We start from the raw sequence: 15024 nt of genomic DNA on the forward strand, positions 1-15024 counted from the left end.
TCTGCAATGTAATTGGTGTTAGAACGTTTGTTTACCATATTTGGCAAGATAGTGGCACAGCGCTGATGGGAATTGGACGGGAGCTGCTGTCATTCATAATTTGTTGCCTTCTACAGCCTTACAAACAAAGCGAGTAGCGACGGGAGTTGTAGTCCAAACTCCATAGTACTAAAGCGTCTTGTCTTGCTTTCATTTAATTGTTTCGCTTTGCATTACCACATCGCATCAGAAAAGATAGAATTGTTCATTTCAACGTGTTTTAGAGTCGTAGTTTTTGGCCTGTGTAAAACATATATAATGAAATGTTGTCATATTCAGCACGACTTCCACAGCAACTATTTGCGGCATACAACTCCCACGATGTCTCCAACGCTCCTATTGGCTGCCGTGTGATGTCAATCTACAGTCTCCCCTACTCTATCGCTCCTACAGTAGGTAAATATTTGTGTTTGCTCAGCCGGCTGTAATGGTGGACGACTGAACGGGGAACGAGAGAAGTAAAACCTCAAAAACTGAATCACGAACCAAACACTACACCCCACGGCTCGCAAATAAGCTCCGGCAAATATGGATGAACTTAAACATCAAGTCATGATAAACCAGTTCGTCCTGACAGCTGGATGCGCAGCCGATCAGGCGAAACAACTATTGCAAGCGGCACATTGGCAATTCGAGGTAAGGGATTTCAGGCTCGGCAGTTAACGTTATGTTTATGTCTGACTGTGAAGTCTATTGTACTACTCGCCTTGCTTTGACTGCCATGTTAATGCAGTCTGGAAATGTGATGCATTACGGTTTTGGGTGAAGTCTATCTATCAGTTTTAACAATCAAAACCTATTATTATTACATGGTGATTTTTGGTAAAGTATATTAATTCAGAAGAAGCATATAGCGTATATTTGCTAAGGTTTGCCACATTACCACACATTTAGCAAAGGAATTTCAAATGGCCAGTTTGAACCAAGCAAAAGCTTGACCAGTCGAATATCCAATTAGAATTTACTCTAGATTAAATACTATAATCCTTCCTCATGACACACAGCACAAGCTAGCAGGGCTAGCAAATGCTATTATGCAATGAAGATGACCGCTGGTTTGCGTGGACTAACCAGACTGCAAGCCATGCAGCTAACAGCAAAAAAATGTCCCTTTGATGCTTTTGTTTGTCTATCGATCTGGTAACAAAATCTATCAATTGGATCAATTGTTTTGCTTGGCAAGCTGCTTTTTATTTGGTGAAAACATAATGTAAACATTGCTTGTTAACGTAGCCTTGTCTATAAATCCATGACACCATGTGGCTGCATGCACTATTATCCGTAAATACATTTGATATCTGTGTGTTCAGCGGAATCTCACAAACATGCAAATGTGTGTCTTTATTTTAGACGGCGCTCAGTGCCTTCTTTCAAGAGACTAATATTCCATACGGCCACCACCATCAAATGGTGAGTATATTAAAGATTTATATCATATTCTCATGTCTGCATTCTTGCAAAGTCGGTCTAATAACATTTTGTTTCATCTGATACATTATATCTACAATTGATTTCATTGTTTCCACCGCACTGGCTGGCAGGCGAAGTGCAAAGAATTCTGATCAACTAACAATAACAATGTATTTGTCGGCCATGTTGCGGAGACACTGCTAGGCTTCCAGAAATAAACACGGTCGGCCACGTTCGGTGTTTTCTTATGCGGTGACTTTAAAGCGACGTGCATTTTCTAAAGGTGCTTTCTTTGAGTAACCGTGTCTGTAATTTACTCTGCATGGTAAAAAAAACTACATGTGCCCCTTTTTGTGCTGTTGCCACGAAGGGTCAGTGTCCTCACGAAAACTTGGGAACATGGTGCGCAGAACAGTGTCGTGTAACAAGTTCTGTTGAAAATGTTAACATTGGACATTCGAAGATTTCATGAAGGAATTGCCCAAGGAATATAAAAATGATTTTGGTGGGATGTAAAAGGTTCTATTTTTAACGAATTATTTGGCTCGTTGTCTGATTGAATGTGAGTTCCTGAATATTAAATATAAAAGCAAAACAAAAAGGTTATAGGCATACACTTTAGTATGTTATCCCAGTAGATTAATGATTGGGATGACATTTCATGTTTTTAAATCAAACTGCATCAGTTTTGTATCGCAGGCTATAGCGTAGGCAAATGTGTATACGTGTGTTATTTCCTATTTATTACAAATGAATCGTTTTTTATAGTTTGTTGCCTTATTATTATTAGTAGTATTATATTTCACCTCGAAAGGGTTATATAGTTATACGGAAATATGTCTTTCGAAGGTAGGACGGCGTATTGAGTTTGCAGGCTACACCTCAGATGATGTCACTGTATATTGCTGTAGAGATATGATTGGTTCAGTGCAAGCATTATTTGGGTGTTTGTTATTGTGTAACGTCACCGCGTTCCCATGCTATCTGTTTGGTTATGCAGACACTGTTGACATATAATGTAGCCTAAATTATTTTTAAAAGGACTGAGTGAATAGCTTCAGTACGGCAGGGGACTTTGTTTTGGTTCACTATAGACTGGGCAACATCATTCAGTGACAAGTGTGCTGTGCTCCAGAACATGTCACATAGCCCTCCGGGGAAACTTCAGGCAGCCAAGCCCTTAACACACTGGTAACGCTGCCAGTCAATTGGCTCTGTGCAGTGAACACATGGGTGCAGGCCTACTTCTCCATGTGTGAAATATTTTTCTTAAAGCACAATGTAGCCCACAAATAAGATCTCTTTTTCCCCCAACATGTCAACATTTGTGGCATATTTGCTGCTGTCTCTCTGAATTGAACCCTTTTCAGAATTTAACATCTCAGCAGAGCACATATTGAACTGTGTATATAAAAGCATGACGTGTGAGGGGAATAGGAAGCGCCGCGGTTTTTAAACATATACTATATAGATACCAACTCAAAGTCTTTCTGCTATTATGGCAGCAGCCCAGCTTGTGGTCTTGCTAACATAGGGAGAATGAGCCCTCTGTTATGTGTTGGGCCATTCCAAGGGCATCTATGCGCCAGAGTTCAACCGTGAATGCAGAGCAGCCTGCGCAGTATTGTCTAATGTGGGTCTATTCAGTTAATTGTACACAGTGCAGAGGCCTTCTCCTTCCTGCATAGCAGCCAACCCCCCTCCAGCTTATCAGTGTTGCCTGGCCAGTGAGGCCTAATCCACTTTGCTCTAGAATTTCCACGCACTGACACACTTACTCTGATTGACAGAGCCGAGGCCGCGAGGGCTCCCCGGGGTAATTGGGGCTCTTGCTACACAAAATATCATTTGTAGTTTTTGGAGAGGTGCCTTTTGCCCGGAACTGCTTGGACTTCTAGGGTGCAGTGTTGTTCAGCTGGTGAGATTTAAATTTGTACACCGTTTGAAGTCAGCTGTTAGTAAGAGGACCTGAAGCAAGCATAGCACATTTTATTCTGGCATCAGTATTAGATTCATCTTTTTTATGTGCATTTCTATGTAGGTCATTTGTGATTTTAATAGTCATAATGTTATGGTGTCTGATTCACCCAAATGTTAGCATCATAATGCTGAGGCAACACTACATTAACACTAAATTAACATTATTTTTTCTCTCACACACTAATGTCTCTACTTCAGTTTGCATAATGTTGTTGGAGGCAGGGATTTGGATTCAGCTGTTTTTCTTTTGCGAACAGTATACACAATTCAAAGAAGTGTGGTGTAGAGTTCACCAGTCAGCAGAAACCTAATTCACTGTTGCACAGGCTATTTGTTCGTATAATAGCACACACTTCCTTGCTCTCTGCTGGGCTGCAATCGCTAAAGGACTAGCATTCAGTTTGTTTAAATTTCTCTCGTTCTTATAGGATATCAACCTACAAAGCACAGAGCTCTCAAGTCCCAAAGCGTGCACAAGAATGGCTATTAGCATTTAGCATGTAGCTTTAACTGAAGTGCAGCCTCAGCATGTCCAGGGCTCCGTCCTCAGCCTTAGGTGCACCAGGCCAGCTGGGGAGCGGCTGCCCACACAAACACAGACGCTGCTGTGGGCTCAGACAGGAAGTAGGGCCTGCGCCATGTCCAGAATGGGCCCTTTCAGGCCAAACAAGAGGGAGGCACACACAGTCCCTGAGCGAGGCCTAAGAGACGTCCGTGTTTGGGGATGGGAGGGTGTGTGCGTGTGTGTGTGTGTGCGTTCTTCAGAGACTGCTTTAGTGTCCGCATCCCACAGCGCAAACAGTGGCCTCTGACGCTGCGCTCGCTGTTTGGGAAGGAAGGACTTGAAAAGTTGCCTGAGCATTGGTACATAGATGGCTTCTTGTACTGGGAAAGGGGCGGGGGATTGAAAGTGAGGCCACTCCTCAGACATGTGCACACACACACACACACACACACACACAAATACACACAGAGATTCGCAAGCTAACGCAGGGATGAACAGCTGCTCTGAAGGCCCCCCTCTCATCGTCATCTTGAATACCGCTCATGTCCGAGGTTAGCATGTAGCACGTAGGCTAACTCTCCAGAGCCAAAGGCAACATGGCCAACCCCGTCAGCCTCCTTAGCGTTACCAGTAAACAAACCCGCAAACTCCACCACAAAGGTCCATTGGCTTCTTTTTCCTTTGTTATTCCACCGAAGGAAATGGAACAGTGGTTACATTCACAGTTGGCTCCTGGTTTTAGGTCATTAAAAGCGGATTGAAGGATCATAAAAAAATTAAGTTAAACAAGTCCCTTTCCAGGCAGAGGTGACTAAGTATTTTGGGGGCGGGGGGGGGGGGGGGGGGGGGGGTTCTCGTAACTTTAAATGTCTCAGGGTGGGGTTAAAGAACCTGCTGGCATGCAAGGCCAGATTCTGACATTGTTTTGAAGTCTCAATGTCACAGCCATGACCTGGCCCTCAAATTCAGTCTGTTTGGATGTATTTTTATCGCCTCTTTTATGGAGCATTTACTGTCAGAGACATAATAACATCCCACAACGCTCCAGTCATTGCTGCGGCTATTCATTTAATTCAAGTACGTTGCAGCTGTGTGCTGTGTTATGTGGGTGACTGGGAACTCGGTCATCAGGAAAGGAGGCTATGAACTGATAGCTGTGGATTAAGAGTAATAAGATAATGAAGATAATAGTTCTAAGCTGACATGAGATAAGTTGTACTGACAGTACAGATTCTTACACTCTGTTATATTGTACACTCTGTTATGACGTAATCTTCTACTTCCCAAAAAATTCTTAGAGATCAGTGCCTTGTAGACAGACAAGTTTTTTTCCACTGGAGTCACACTGTGTGTGTGTGTGTGTGTGTTTGTGTGTATGTGTGTGTGTGTGTGTGTGTGTGTGTGTGTGTTTGTGTGTATGTGTGTGTGTGTATGTGTGTATGTGTGTGTGTTTGTGTACGTGTGTGTGTAAGCAGAGCTTTGAGGTCGAACATGTGCTCATGCCATGCATTCTGTGTGACACAGTGCCAGAGGGTGAGCCACATCTGAAGTTGCTGGGCCTCTGTGTTGCTTTATGAGTGTGTGTGTGTGTGTGTGTGTGTTTGTGTGTGTGTGTGTGTGTTTCTGGTTGCACGGTTTCCCGGAACATTGGGTGCTTTGGCTGCAGGAGTGATATCAGAGAGTGTGAAGAGCAGATGTGTTAACGAGCATTGGTCTTCCCCGCAGTTGCCTTGTACACACATACACACACACACACACACACACACACACACACACACACACACACACACACATTCACACAACTGTATCTGAAAGGCCTGTTTTTGTCCTAGTTTTATGTGTTGCTTAGCTGATAGATGTCGACGACAGATATGCAGCACAAGTGCTGGGTTTGTAAAACCAGTAAAGTTTAGCTTAAAATACAAGTTGCATGGATGGCCCCCCTGTCCTCCCCTACCCAGCTACCTCAGCCCCAGCTTGCTGGCCAGACTCTGCCACAGGGGTGGCTTGTCCAGGGACCGTGTAGCCATTAGCCGTTCGCACCTCTTTAGCTAATGAGCTAGCACTCTCTGTGTTGAGAAATTATTATTTACTCGGCGTGTTAGTTTAACCCGTTGGTCTCAAAAGTGGGCCCAGTGTTCCCTTTGTTTTCTTCTGAACGCTGACCACAGCCAGGTTAATAATCAAGCCAGGCAATGACTGATTGTTTACCCTGTAAACACACACACACACACACACACACACACACACACACACACACAATACAATCACAAAAGTACCCTCACAAACACGCGCACACACACACACACACACATAAAAAATAGACACACACACACAGAAGAACATTGCCTTGTGCACGGCAGTGATAACACTTCTATGCAATTACAGGCATGTAATTTTTGATCAAAAACGAGTATGTGTTTGATAAATGCCCGGCAGTTATAACTGCCTTTTATTGTTTATCCCTCTAGTTCTTGCTCACTGCCTCTCTCTCTCTCTCTCTCTCTCTCTCTCTCTTACACCTTCTTTCTCTAGCCGTCTGTCTGTCTTTCTCTCTCTTTTTCCCCCCTTCTGTCTTCTCCCTGTCTCTTTCTTTCTTCCCATTTCTCTCTCTTTCTCCCCATTTCTCTCTCTCTCTCTCATTTCTCTCTCTCTCCCGCTCCCCATCCATCAGTCTGCCCACTCAGACAGACCGGAGCAGAGCAGAGCAGAGCAGGCTGGAGCTGGATGAGGGCTGCGTCTGCGTCTGTTGTCTGACGCGTCCCTGGGCACATCACAGGCCCGCCGCTACCGCAGAAGCCCCATAAATTATTCCATTACCAACCCGATCATTATATTAACTACAGGCCTTCTGTGGCATGCAAGCGCTCTCCCACATCCCGGCCCTCGGGGTGAACAAATGGCTCGGACATGTTCGCCCCAAAAAACGAGAGTGAAAGTGAAAAAGAGACCAGAAAAATACCACCTCACTACAGCTCTCCTGGTCATTCATTCAGAGGCCTTGAAGAACAACTTTGTGTCCTCTCTCTCACTCTCTCTCTCTCTCTCTCTCTGAATGAATGGAATTTTGAATTTGAAAACAATCCCCCATTCTTTGCCACACACATTCCAGGAGTGCAGGGAAGAAGGGGCAGTTTTGGAGTGCATTTGCAAAAAGCAATAAATCCACCAGAGAGAGCCCCCCCCACCTCTGGTTTTCCCCCCAATGAGTCAAACAGTCGTCAGCTGCTCAGTGGAGGCTTTGTGGAGGTCCGGACTGGGATGTGTAATTCCTTATGATCTTCTCGGAATTCTAATTGGCCTGCAAGTGGGGACTTGAAAGGCCGTTCAAACATTACACCCTGGAATATGCCGGAAAACGGCCCCAGTGGTAAAAAAAAAAGAAAAAAAGAATTGCACCGGATTACTAGCCCTCTATCTTTCTCTCTCCCTCTTTTTTTTGTGTGTGTGTGTGAGGGGGATGAGTATGACTCCATGTCCTTCTTTAAACCAAAAACCACGTCTCATTTTGTTTATAAATCCTATGCAAATCCAGCCCACGGACAACTGGTTGTGGAAGAATGAGTGCCCGCTGGCCGCGCTGGTTGCACATGAAATGGCCTCCAATTTGTCTTTGTGTAGGAACACAGCAACCACACAAAGCGCATGGCTCGCCGAACACGCAGTCGCGCGGCCAAGCACGCCGCACACGGCGCACACGCTGCAAGTTCTGCAACCAACCGGTGCCGATGACATCCGCGTCCCCACAGAGATGATTTACTTCAAAGCGAAAGGCGAAGGGAAAAAAAATGCTCCTACGTCTTGGAAGACGACTTAGCAAACAAAAGCTCATACAAAATCCAAATCTCCTGTCTCCAAAATATGATTTACTAAACAGTGCGTGGTCCGTGCAGAAGGTTTCTGTCGGCCTAAGCTTCCCCTGACCCCATTTCGTGTTGCCTCTCTCCCTCTTTCTGGCGGAACCAGATTTGTCCTCGCTAAAAATATTTCCATAGCAACCCAGCTGTGGGTTTGCAGTGAGCGGACGCGAGTTGGCTAGTTACTTAATTCAGCGGTTTGACTTTGTTTCTGCCACAGTTGACAAAGAATGTAAATATTCCCCTCAGTGTTTAGAGAGCCGCATGGTAATGTTGGCCTCTCTGAATGCCGGCGTGAAAAATGATGCTCCGTCTCCTCCCACCCCACCCCTGTTGTGTACAGACCCCTGCAGTGTTTGCAGCTTTGGAGTGAGCGTGTAGAGATCACAGCAAAACACACACAAAAAAACACACAACTCACACGCACAGATATTTTCTCCCATTTGTGCACGCACACACACACACACACACACCCTCTCTCTCTCTCTTTTTATGGCTTGTATTTATACACATAAACATCCAGACGCAGTGGGACAGATGTGCGTACGTTACAGAGCGCAGCGTAAACAGCAACCTGACTGGTCCGCAGAAAGCGCACGCTGTTCCTTTTCTTTTCACATTGAGTGTACTAAACCTGCGGCTGATCGCCTAATCAATGCACGTCACCGCCCTCTAACCATAATCTGCCACCCCCACAACCGAACAGTATCATTCAATCATGGAACCGCCGACCAACATTTAAAAGAAAAATACAAATTTTAGCGATTAGAAAATTGATATACATGCTAATAAGGTGTCCTCAAACAGAAAGATAATACTGGGCAGTCATTCTACATCACCTAATAAAATATCTTGGCTATTTGGGCAGCTGTAGCAAATTATACAAATAAACAAATTCAATGGTAAAGCATCTACATGTAGTGAAGTGGATGAAGTGAAAAAGTGAGGGCAAGACATAAAAAGGCAAACAAAAGTAAAGATTGCTTTTATCATGGTACAAATGAGCACAACTGCTGCTCAGAATCCTGATTCCATTGTTTTGAGAGGTTTCTCTAATTCATGCATCTAACGCTCGATCTGGATTGTACCTGCTTTTAAAGGGTGGGAGATTTTCACCGCAAAATAGCTGTGCGCTGTCCCCTGCAGTTTTCACACAAACAGTGGAATGGGTCAGTGGAATTTAGTCCTACTTTTCCCACAACCCTTCCACAAATGCATATGCATATGAAAGTGCAACTCCGCATTCTGTGCTCCTCCAGCAGCATGCAGAATGCAGTTTTAGCCATGTGCGGACTGTTTGCACTCATCTTGCCGTGTGGTTAGGTGCACGTTGCGATGAAATTACGCCTTTAAATGGATGCTAACATATTAGCACATCTGTATCTGTGACCTTTACAAAAAAGATGCAATCTCACAAAAATAACTCTCTCACACGCGTCCTACCACAAACACACTCATTCACTCTCTCTCTCTCACACACAGACACAGACACACACACACACACACACACACAGGCATGTTGACAAAGGCTGAGCCGCTGTAATGCGCCCGCATAGCCACCCTCCCAGCACCCTTCATGCTTTCGGGGCTTAATGGGAGCGCATGAATGACCAGCGCCCTCCGTCCTCAGCTCCGTCACAGTCACGGCCACGGCACAGACAGGGTCAGCGGGTTCAGCTCCAGTCCCAAACATACCCAACTCCTGACCGCGCACAGAGAGGCCCACGGGCAGCGCTCTCTTTTTCTCTCTCTTTGTTTCTCTCTCTCCGTCTCTTTCCGTCGTTCTCTCGCAGCTCTGGGGATTCGCTTACAGCGAGGATCAATACCCTCCGGGAGAGTGCTATATCGTGCTATACCCAGAATGAAGGTGACAGAGAGAGAGAGAGAGCGGAAGAGAGAGAGAGAAAGAGAGAGAGAGAGAAAGAGAGAGACACCAAAGACCTGAAAGAGAGAGAACGGTTTGAGTGAGCACAGCAGTTGTTTGGCTACAGCAGTAAGACAATCTGACATACCTGCACAGGGTCAGAGAGAGAGAGGGGGGGGGCAGGAAGGGTTTATGAGTAGGGAACTTGGGGGGGGGGGGGGGGGGGGGGGGGTGTATATTTGAGGGGTAGGAAGTTGCAAGCATGCATCAGAGATCAACCCCCCCGATCCTCCCCACCCACATACACATAAACCGGGCATCTCTCCAGCCATACCTTACTCCACACTCCCAGAGTGAGTTCCACACGCAGCCACATCATCATGTGACCACTCTATTTATACCAGCGTTGTTGAAACCCCGCCCAGAGGATAGCTTCAGAACAAAGCGCAATTTAAGCGGAGATTACGTCCCCCCCCCCCCCTTTCCCTGCCAAAGTTTTGTTTATGTCTAGTGGGTACAGATAACATCCACACCAGGGGCCTTATAACGATCCACAGGCTGATGTTGATTTTGGCCGTGGCGCGACGAGCCTGGTGGATTGTGGGACGTTTGGGGGGGGGGGGGGCCCATTGTGTAAGTCTTTTGGCTGGGATTTGTTGGCCTGGGTGTGTGTAGGGGGGGAATATGGGTGTCAGTGCTCAGAGGACAAAGGAGGGGTCATCAAAGGTCATGGGCCTGTAGGAAGGGATGGAGTGAAAGTCGATACGTGTGTGTGTGTGTGTGTGTGTGTGTGTGTGTGTGTGTGGTGTGTGTGTGTGTGTGTGTGTGTGTTGGGTAGAGTGGGGTTTGGAACAGGAAATGGTGGTGGTAGGAGAGGAGACAAAGGGCAGAGTCCAAACAAATGGCAGGGATATTGCAGGGCTTGAGGAAGATGAGGAATGGCGTGGAGGGAATGCTGGCAGGGAATGCTGAGGGATCGGGCGAAATCCTGCCTGGCACGACTCAATCTTGCAGTGGGAGATGACAGCTGGGCAGCCGGAAGGATTGCCTTCGAAGTGTTGCATGCCACTCTTTGCCAGCTGTTGTGCGTGCCAGCCAGACATTTGAAGCAATTGTGTAATGACTTCTGAACGTTGTGCCATTGCACGATGCTAGGAACTTGGGTTCCATGGTTTGCTCGTTTCTCCATACAAAGTTAATGACTCTCAAATACACACATCATTAACTGACCTTCACTCTGCTCCATCTCTCTCTCTCTCTCTCTCTCTCTCTCTCCCTGTAGATGTGCACACCGGCCAACACACCAGCCACGCCACCCAACTTCCCTGACGCTCTCACCATGTTCTCCCGCCTAAAGGCCTCGGAAAGCTTCAGCAGCAGCGGCAGCCCCGGCATGGGCTCCATGGGCTCCATGGGCTCCATGGCCACTTCCCCCCCGCCGCTGCCCCCCATGGGCTGGGGGATCACCCCGCCAGTGCCTGGCCAGCAGGGCCTATGGACTCAGGGCCCGCCCCCGCCCACGCAGGCCCACGCGCACCCCCTGCACCCTCACCAACCGCACCAACCCCACGGCTGGCCGTCGGCGGTCAACCAGCAAGCAGCCGCAGAGCAGAAGGCCAGCGTCGCCATGGAGGCCGAGAGATGAGCGGCCGGACTGTGTCTAGGATGTTGACCCCCCCGCCCCCCCCCCCCACCTGACGCTCCCCTCTCTGTTTTTACTCCTGCATAGCCCTGGGAGGGGAGGGGTGGGGAAATACAAGGGGTGGGGGGGCACTCTGCCCTCTCATTGGCTATGGGCAGAGGGGCGGGGGCACTCTGCTTTCTCATTGGCTATGGGTAGAGGAAGGAGCTACACAACTAAGAGAAAACAACACCAAGCAACACAGACAATTTAAAGAAGGGGAGAGGAAAACAATGCAAGGTTGATGAAATAATAATAATAATAATGATAATAATAAATAAATACATTTAAAAAACGCACATCATATTACCGAATAAGAAAGCAAGTGAAAAAATGCTCTTAGTTTTTTGTTCATTTTAAAGAAAGCATAGTTTTAAAAATATATATATATATGGAACTAAACTCGTCATGCCCAAGGATTTCTGATACTCTCTAAAATATGGACAACTATAAGGCAGCACCTGTTTCCGCTTTTTTCTTCTGTCATCTGGTGTCTTATATGTGTGAGAGACCTGTCAACAGTTTGCGTTGCATGAAGAATTGGAATCCGTCATATTAGTCTTTTTGATTTAGTATTTTTTTTTTAAATACATACATGTGAACAGTGTGCAACAACCACATAAAACACACACACACTCACAACAACAGACACAACTAGTGTTAGTAGAAGAAACCAGGATTTTTTTTTTCTTGTCCCATTGGATGATGGGATTCTGGACTCCGCTTACCTCGCTGGTCACCTGACTTTCTTCAACCAATCAGGGAATCTCAATTGTTCGTAACAATGGACATTTTTTTAATTACACCAGATACATTTTATTCAGACATCATTGGTACACATCTTCATAGTAACATCTCTGGATTTTACGTTGGGCAAAGACACACAGAGTTGGACAGCAAACACCCCATCCCTGAATAGATTTAAAGATTTGGGTATTTTGTGGGGAAAGTCGGGTCTTGTTAGTGTTTTGTTTTAAGGTTTTCATGAAGACTGGGACAGCTGTTGGATAGTAAGACGGGTGTTAAGACTGTTTTGAAAAAACAACTGAGGCCGCTACGTTTTTAAACATTTTTTTTTAAACAGAAAAAAATAAAGCTACACAAAACCTGACTACTATAATAAGAAATGTTTGTAAGCAGACTTGCCACTTTGCATGACGTACGCAAATGCATACCTACCATCTTTTGTAGTTTGTCGCTTTTTTGGGGAATTCTACATGACCTGTATATTTTATTCCTTTTAAATTCAAGTCCAAGATCAATTTCTTTTTTGTCTCACCCTCACAAATGCTGAGCCATCAGTGTAGAGAGGAGGAGAGAATGACATCCATTAACTCTCAAGTTCAGGGTAGGACTCATCTCTTTTATAGGGTCTGTTTATTTGAAAAGGACAAAAGCAGAAAAAATTAATGTTTTTATCGTTGGTCAACCTTTTCTGTAAAGATGAGAACTACAAATCATTTACATGGTGATACGTACTTTAACCCATCATAAAATTTGACTTCAGATAATTCTTTTCTTTTGTGGTTTACTTTCCATTTTGCACAGTTTTTTAATCAAGATGTTTCGGGATCACCTATTTCTAAACCTTTTTTTCATGTATGTTTTCCCCCTGTATGACTGTATTGATACCATTCCCACAATATTTGTGGACTACCTGATAATTAAGTTATCATTGTTTGTGTTCCTAAATAAATATTGTATGTTCTAAGCCATGTCCATTCACTTGTCCCCCCCTGACGCAACTGCCTGTCTGAAGCCATGAAATGATAAAGTGCCATTTTAGAATTCTAATATAGAGATGTGTGCTTACTGACCTGTCCTAGTTTTCTCGCTCCGCGTGGCACCACTGTTGCCATGGGATTTATGTTGAGATGACGTAATGCTCGATTGACATAAAAAAAAGACCTGTCTGATATCTGTGCGGCTGTGAATCTCAACTCCTATTACCATTGGTGTATTTCCAATCAGCCAGTGACCCAGGATCAGGATTATTTATCCCTTTTATCCTTCAGATGACAAACCTGATCTCAGAACAGATCTCCTCTTGTGTGTACTGGCCCAGGATCAGTGTGTGTGTGTGTTTCACATCGACGACAGGAGCATCAGACTTCTGGCTGACTGGCACTTCACTGTTTGGCCTTCAGAGAAGCCACCCCCTTCGAGAGGAATAATGTACGGTGCCAGTATCACACCCTATTGCATTAGCCACGGGTGATTAATCACACGGCCATATTCTTAATATAAAGATGCAGGCAGTGAAATGCCTCTGGCTCTCACTGGCCTATTTCACCACAGGGTCAAGACTTCAATGCAGAGCCCAAAAGCAGGGCAAGGTCAGTGGTATGGGGACGCTCAGGAAGAAAGGATGACCGGAGGAGAGGATAGAAGGATAGAGAGAAGGTGTTGGGAGGCGCCAGAGCTCCTGCTCATTGGCACTTATCTCCCTGAAAAGAATGAGAGTAAGAAGGATTTGTGTAAACATAAACAAACACAGCTGTCTCCACATGACTGGACCCGAACAAAAATGTGCCCGGTTAGACATGCCGAAAGAGGTTTGAACCTGTGTCAGGGAGTTCCCCACAAAGCTGTCCTCGGTTCAACTCTGGTTCAGCTCCCCAGGGAGGGGTGAGAGAACAAGAGAGAGAGAAAAGAGGGGAAAGAGATAAAAAAAATAGCAGGGATTGTCTATTCGTCTCCACCCTCTCTCTCTCTCTCTCTCTCTGCACAGTCACTTCACTGTGTGTGGTACAGAGGGTGTGTGTGTGTTTATGTGTGTGGTACAGAGGGATGTGTGTGTGTGTGTTTATGTGTTTTTCAGGGCGTGACTTGGTAACCAGGGCCTTGCCAGCTTGGCAGCCTCTCTCCGTGGCCAGGGCCTGGCACACGTCTGCTCCCCGACCTTTGCCAGGTGGACCCGGATCGCTCTCGCCTCTGGTGACCTGACTCAACAAAGCTCTTTTCCTGCGTCTGCCCCAACCCACACACCCAGCCTGAGGCTCCAGGAATACACCGGTAGCACCACTGCAAGGGTAGCGGCTACGCAGCGGGGACTTGTGTGGCAGAGCAGGGCTCTCGTGGTGGTTACGTAAGACGGAGATGCCTGCTGGTGTACGCCAGTGTTTCCACTTCACTACAAACCCAGCCTGAGACGCAGTGGGAAGACTTTGTGTGTGCGGCTGTGTCTGTGTGTGTGTGTGTGTGTGCAAGTCACAAGTTGCAGGATACAAGCCTGAAACAGTTTTTTTAACTCCAGGAGTTGACTTTGCCAAAATCGTCCACATACCGTTGTCAAGCACGTTACACCCATACCATACAAGCAAGATACCATGTAGCAGCTCATACAGTTTGCAGTCCAGTTGAGTACAAGGCGAGTTGTGTCTGTTCTGAAACGCCGTGTTCATGTAGAGATAGAGAGCGGAGGACAACCGCTGGAGGACTGCTGACGCAGTCTGATCTTGTCTGATCTGATGGGTCGGGAATGATGCACAGCGCACCCTTCTTCTTTCAGGCCGCAAATGGAACACACTTATTCGACTTCGTTTGCCTTAAAACAACCAACGTTCTACTCCCTCCTTCGATGTCCCCATTTCTGTATTTTGATTATTTTTTTTTAAATAGCAGAAAGGCAACAGAAAAGTATTAGATATTAGTGAACAGATTGGATGATTTGTTTCACTGCTTTTGA

General features: G+C 45.9%; 1 protein-coding gene across 1 annotated transcript; it reads left to right on the top strand.

Moving 5' to 3' along the window:
• The first annotated feature begins 400 nt into the window (after positions 1-400).
• Positions 401-13047, top strand: ubald1a (UBA-like domain containing 1a). The gene is made up of 3 exons (XM_012838959.3): positions 401-675; positions 1390-1449; positions 10938-13047. The coding sequence occupies exons 1-3, from the start codon at positions 568-570 to the stop codon at positions 11298-11300; spliced, it is 531 nt and encodes a 176-aa protein (XP_012694413.2). The 5' UTR covers positions 401-567; the 3' UTR covers positions 11301-13047.
• Positions 13048-15024: the final 1977 nt, after the last annotated feature.

Source organism: Clupea harengus, chromosome 23 (assembly GCF_900700415.2).
Source record: "Clupea harengus chromosome 23, Ch_v2.0.2, whole genome shotgun sequence".
In the NCBI taxonomy this organism is placed as follows: Eukaryota; Metazoa; Chordata; class Actinopteri; order Clupeiformes; family Clupeidae; genus Clupea; species Clupea harengus.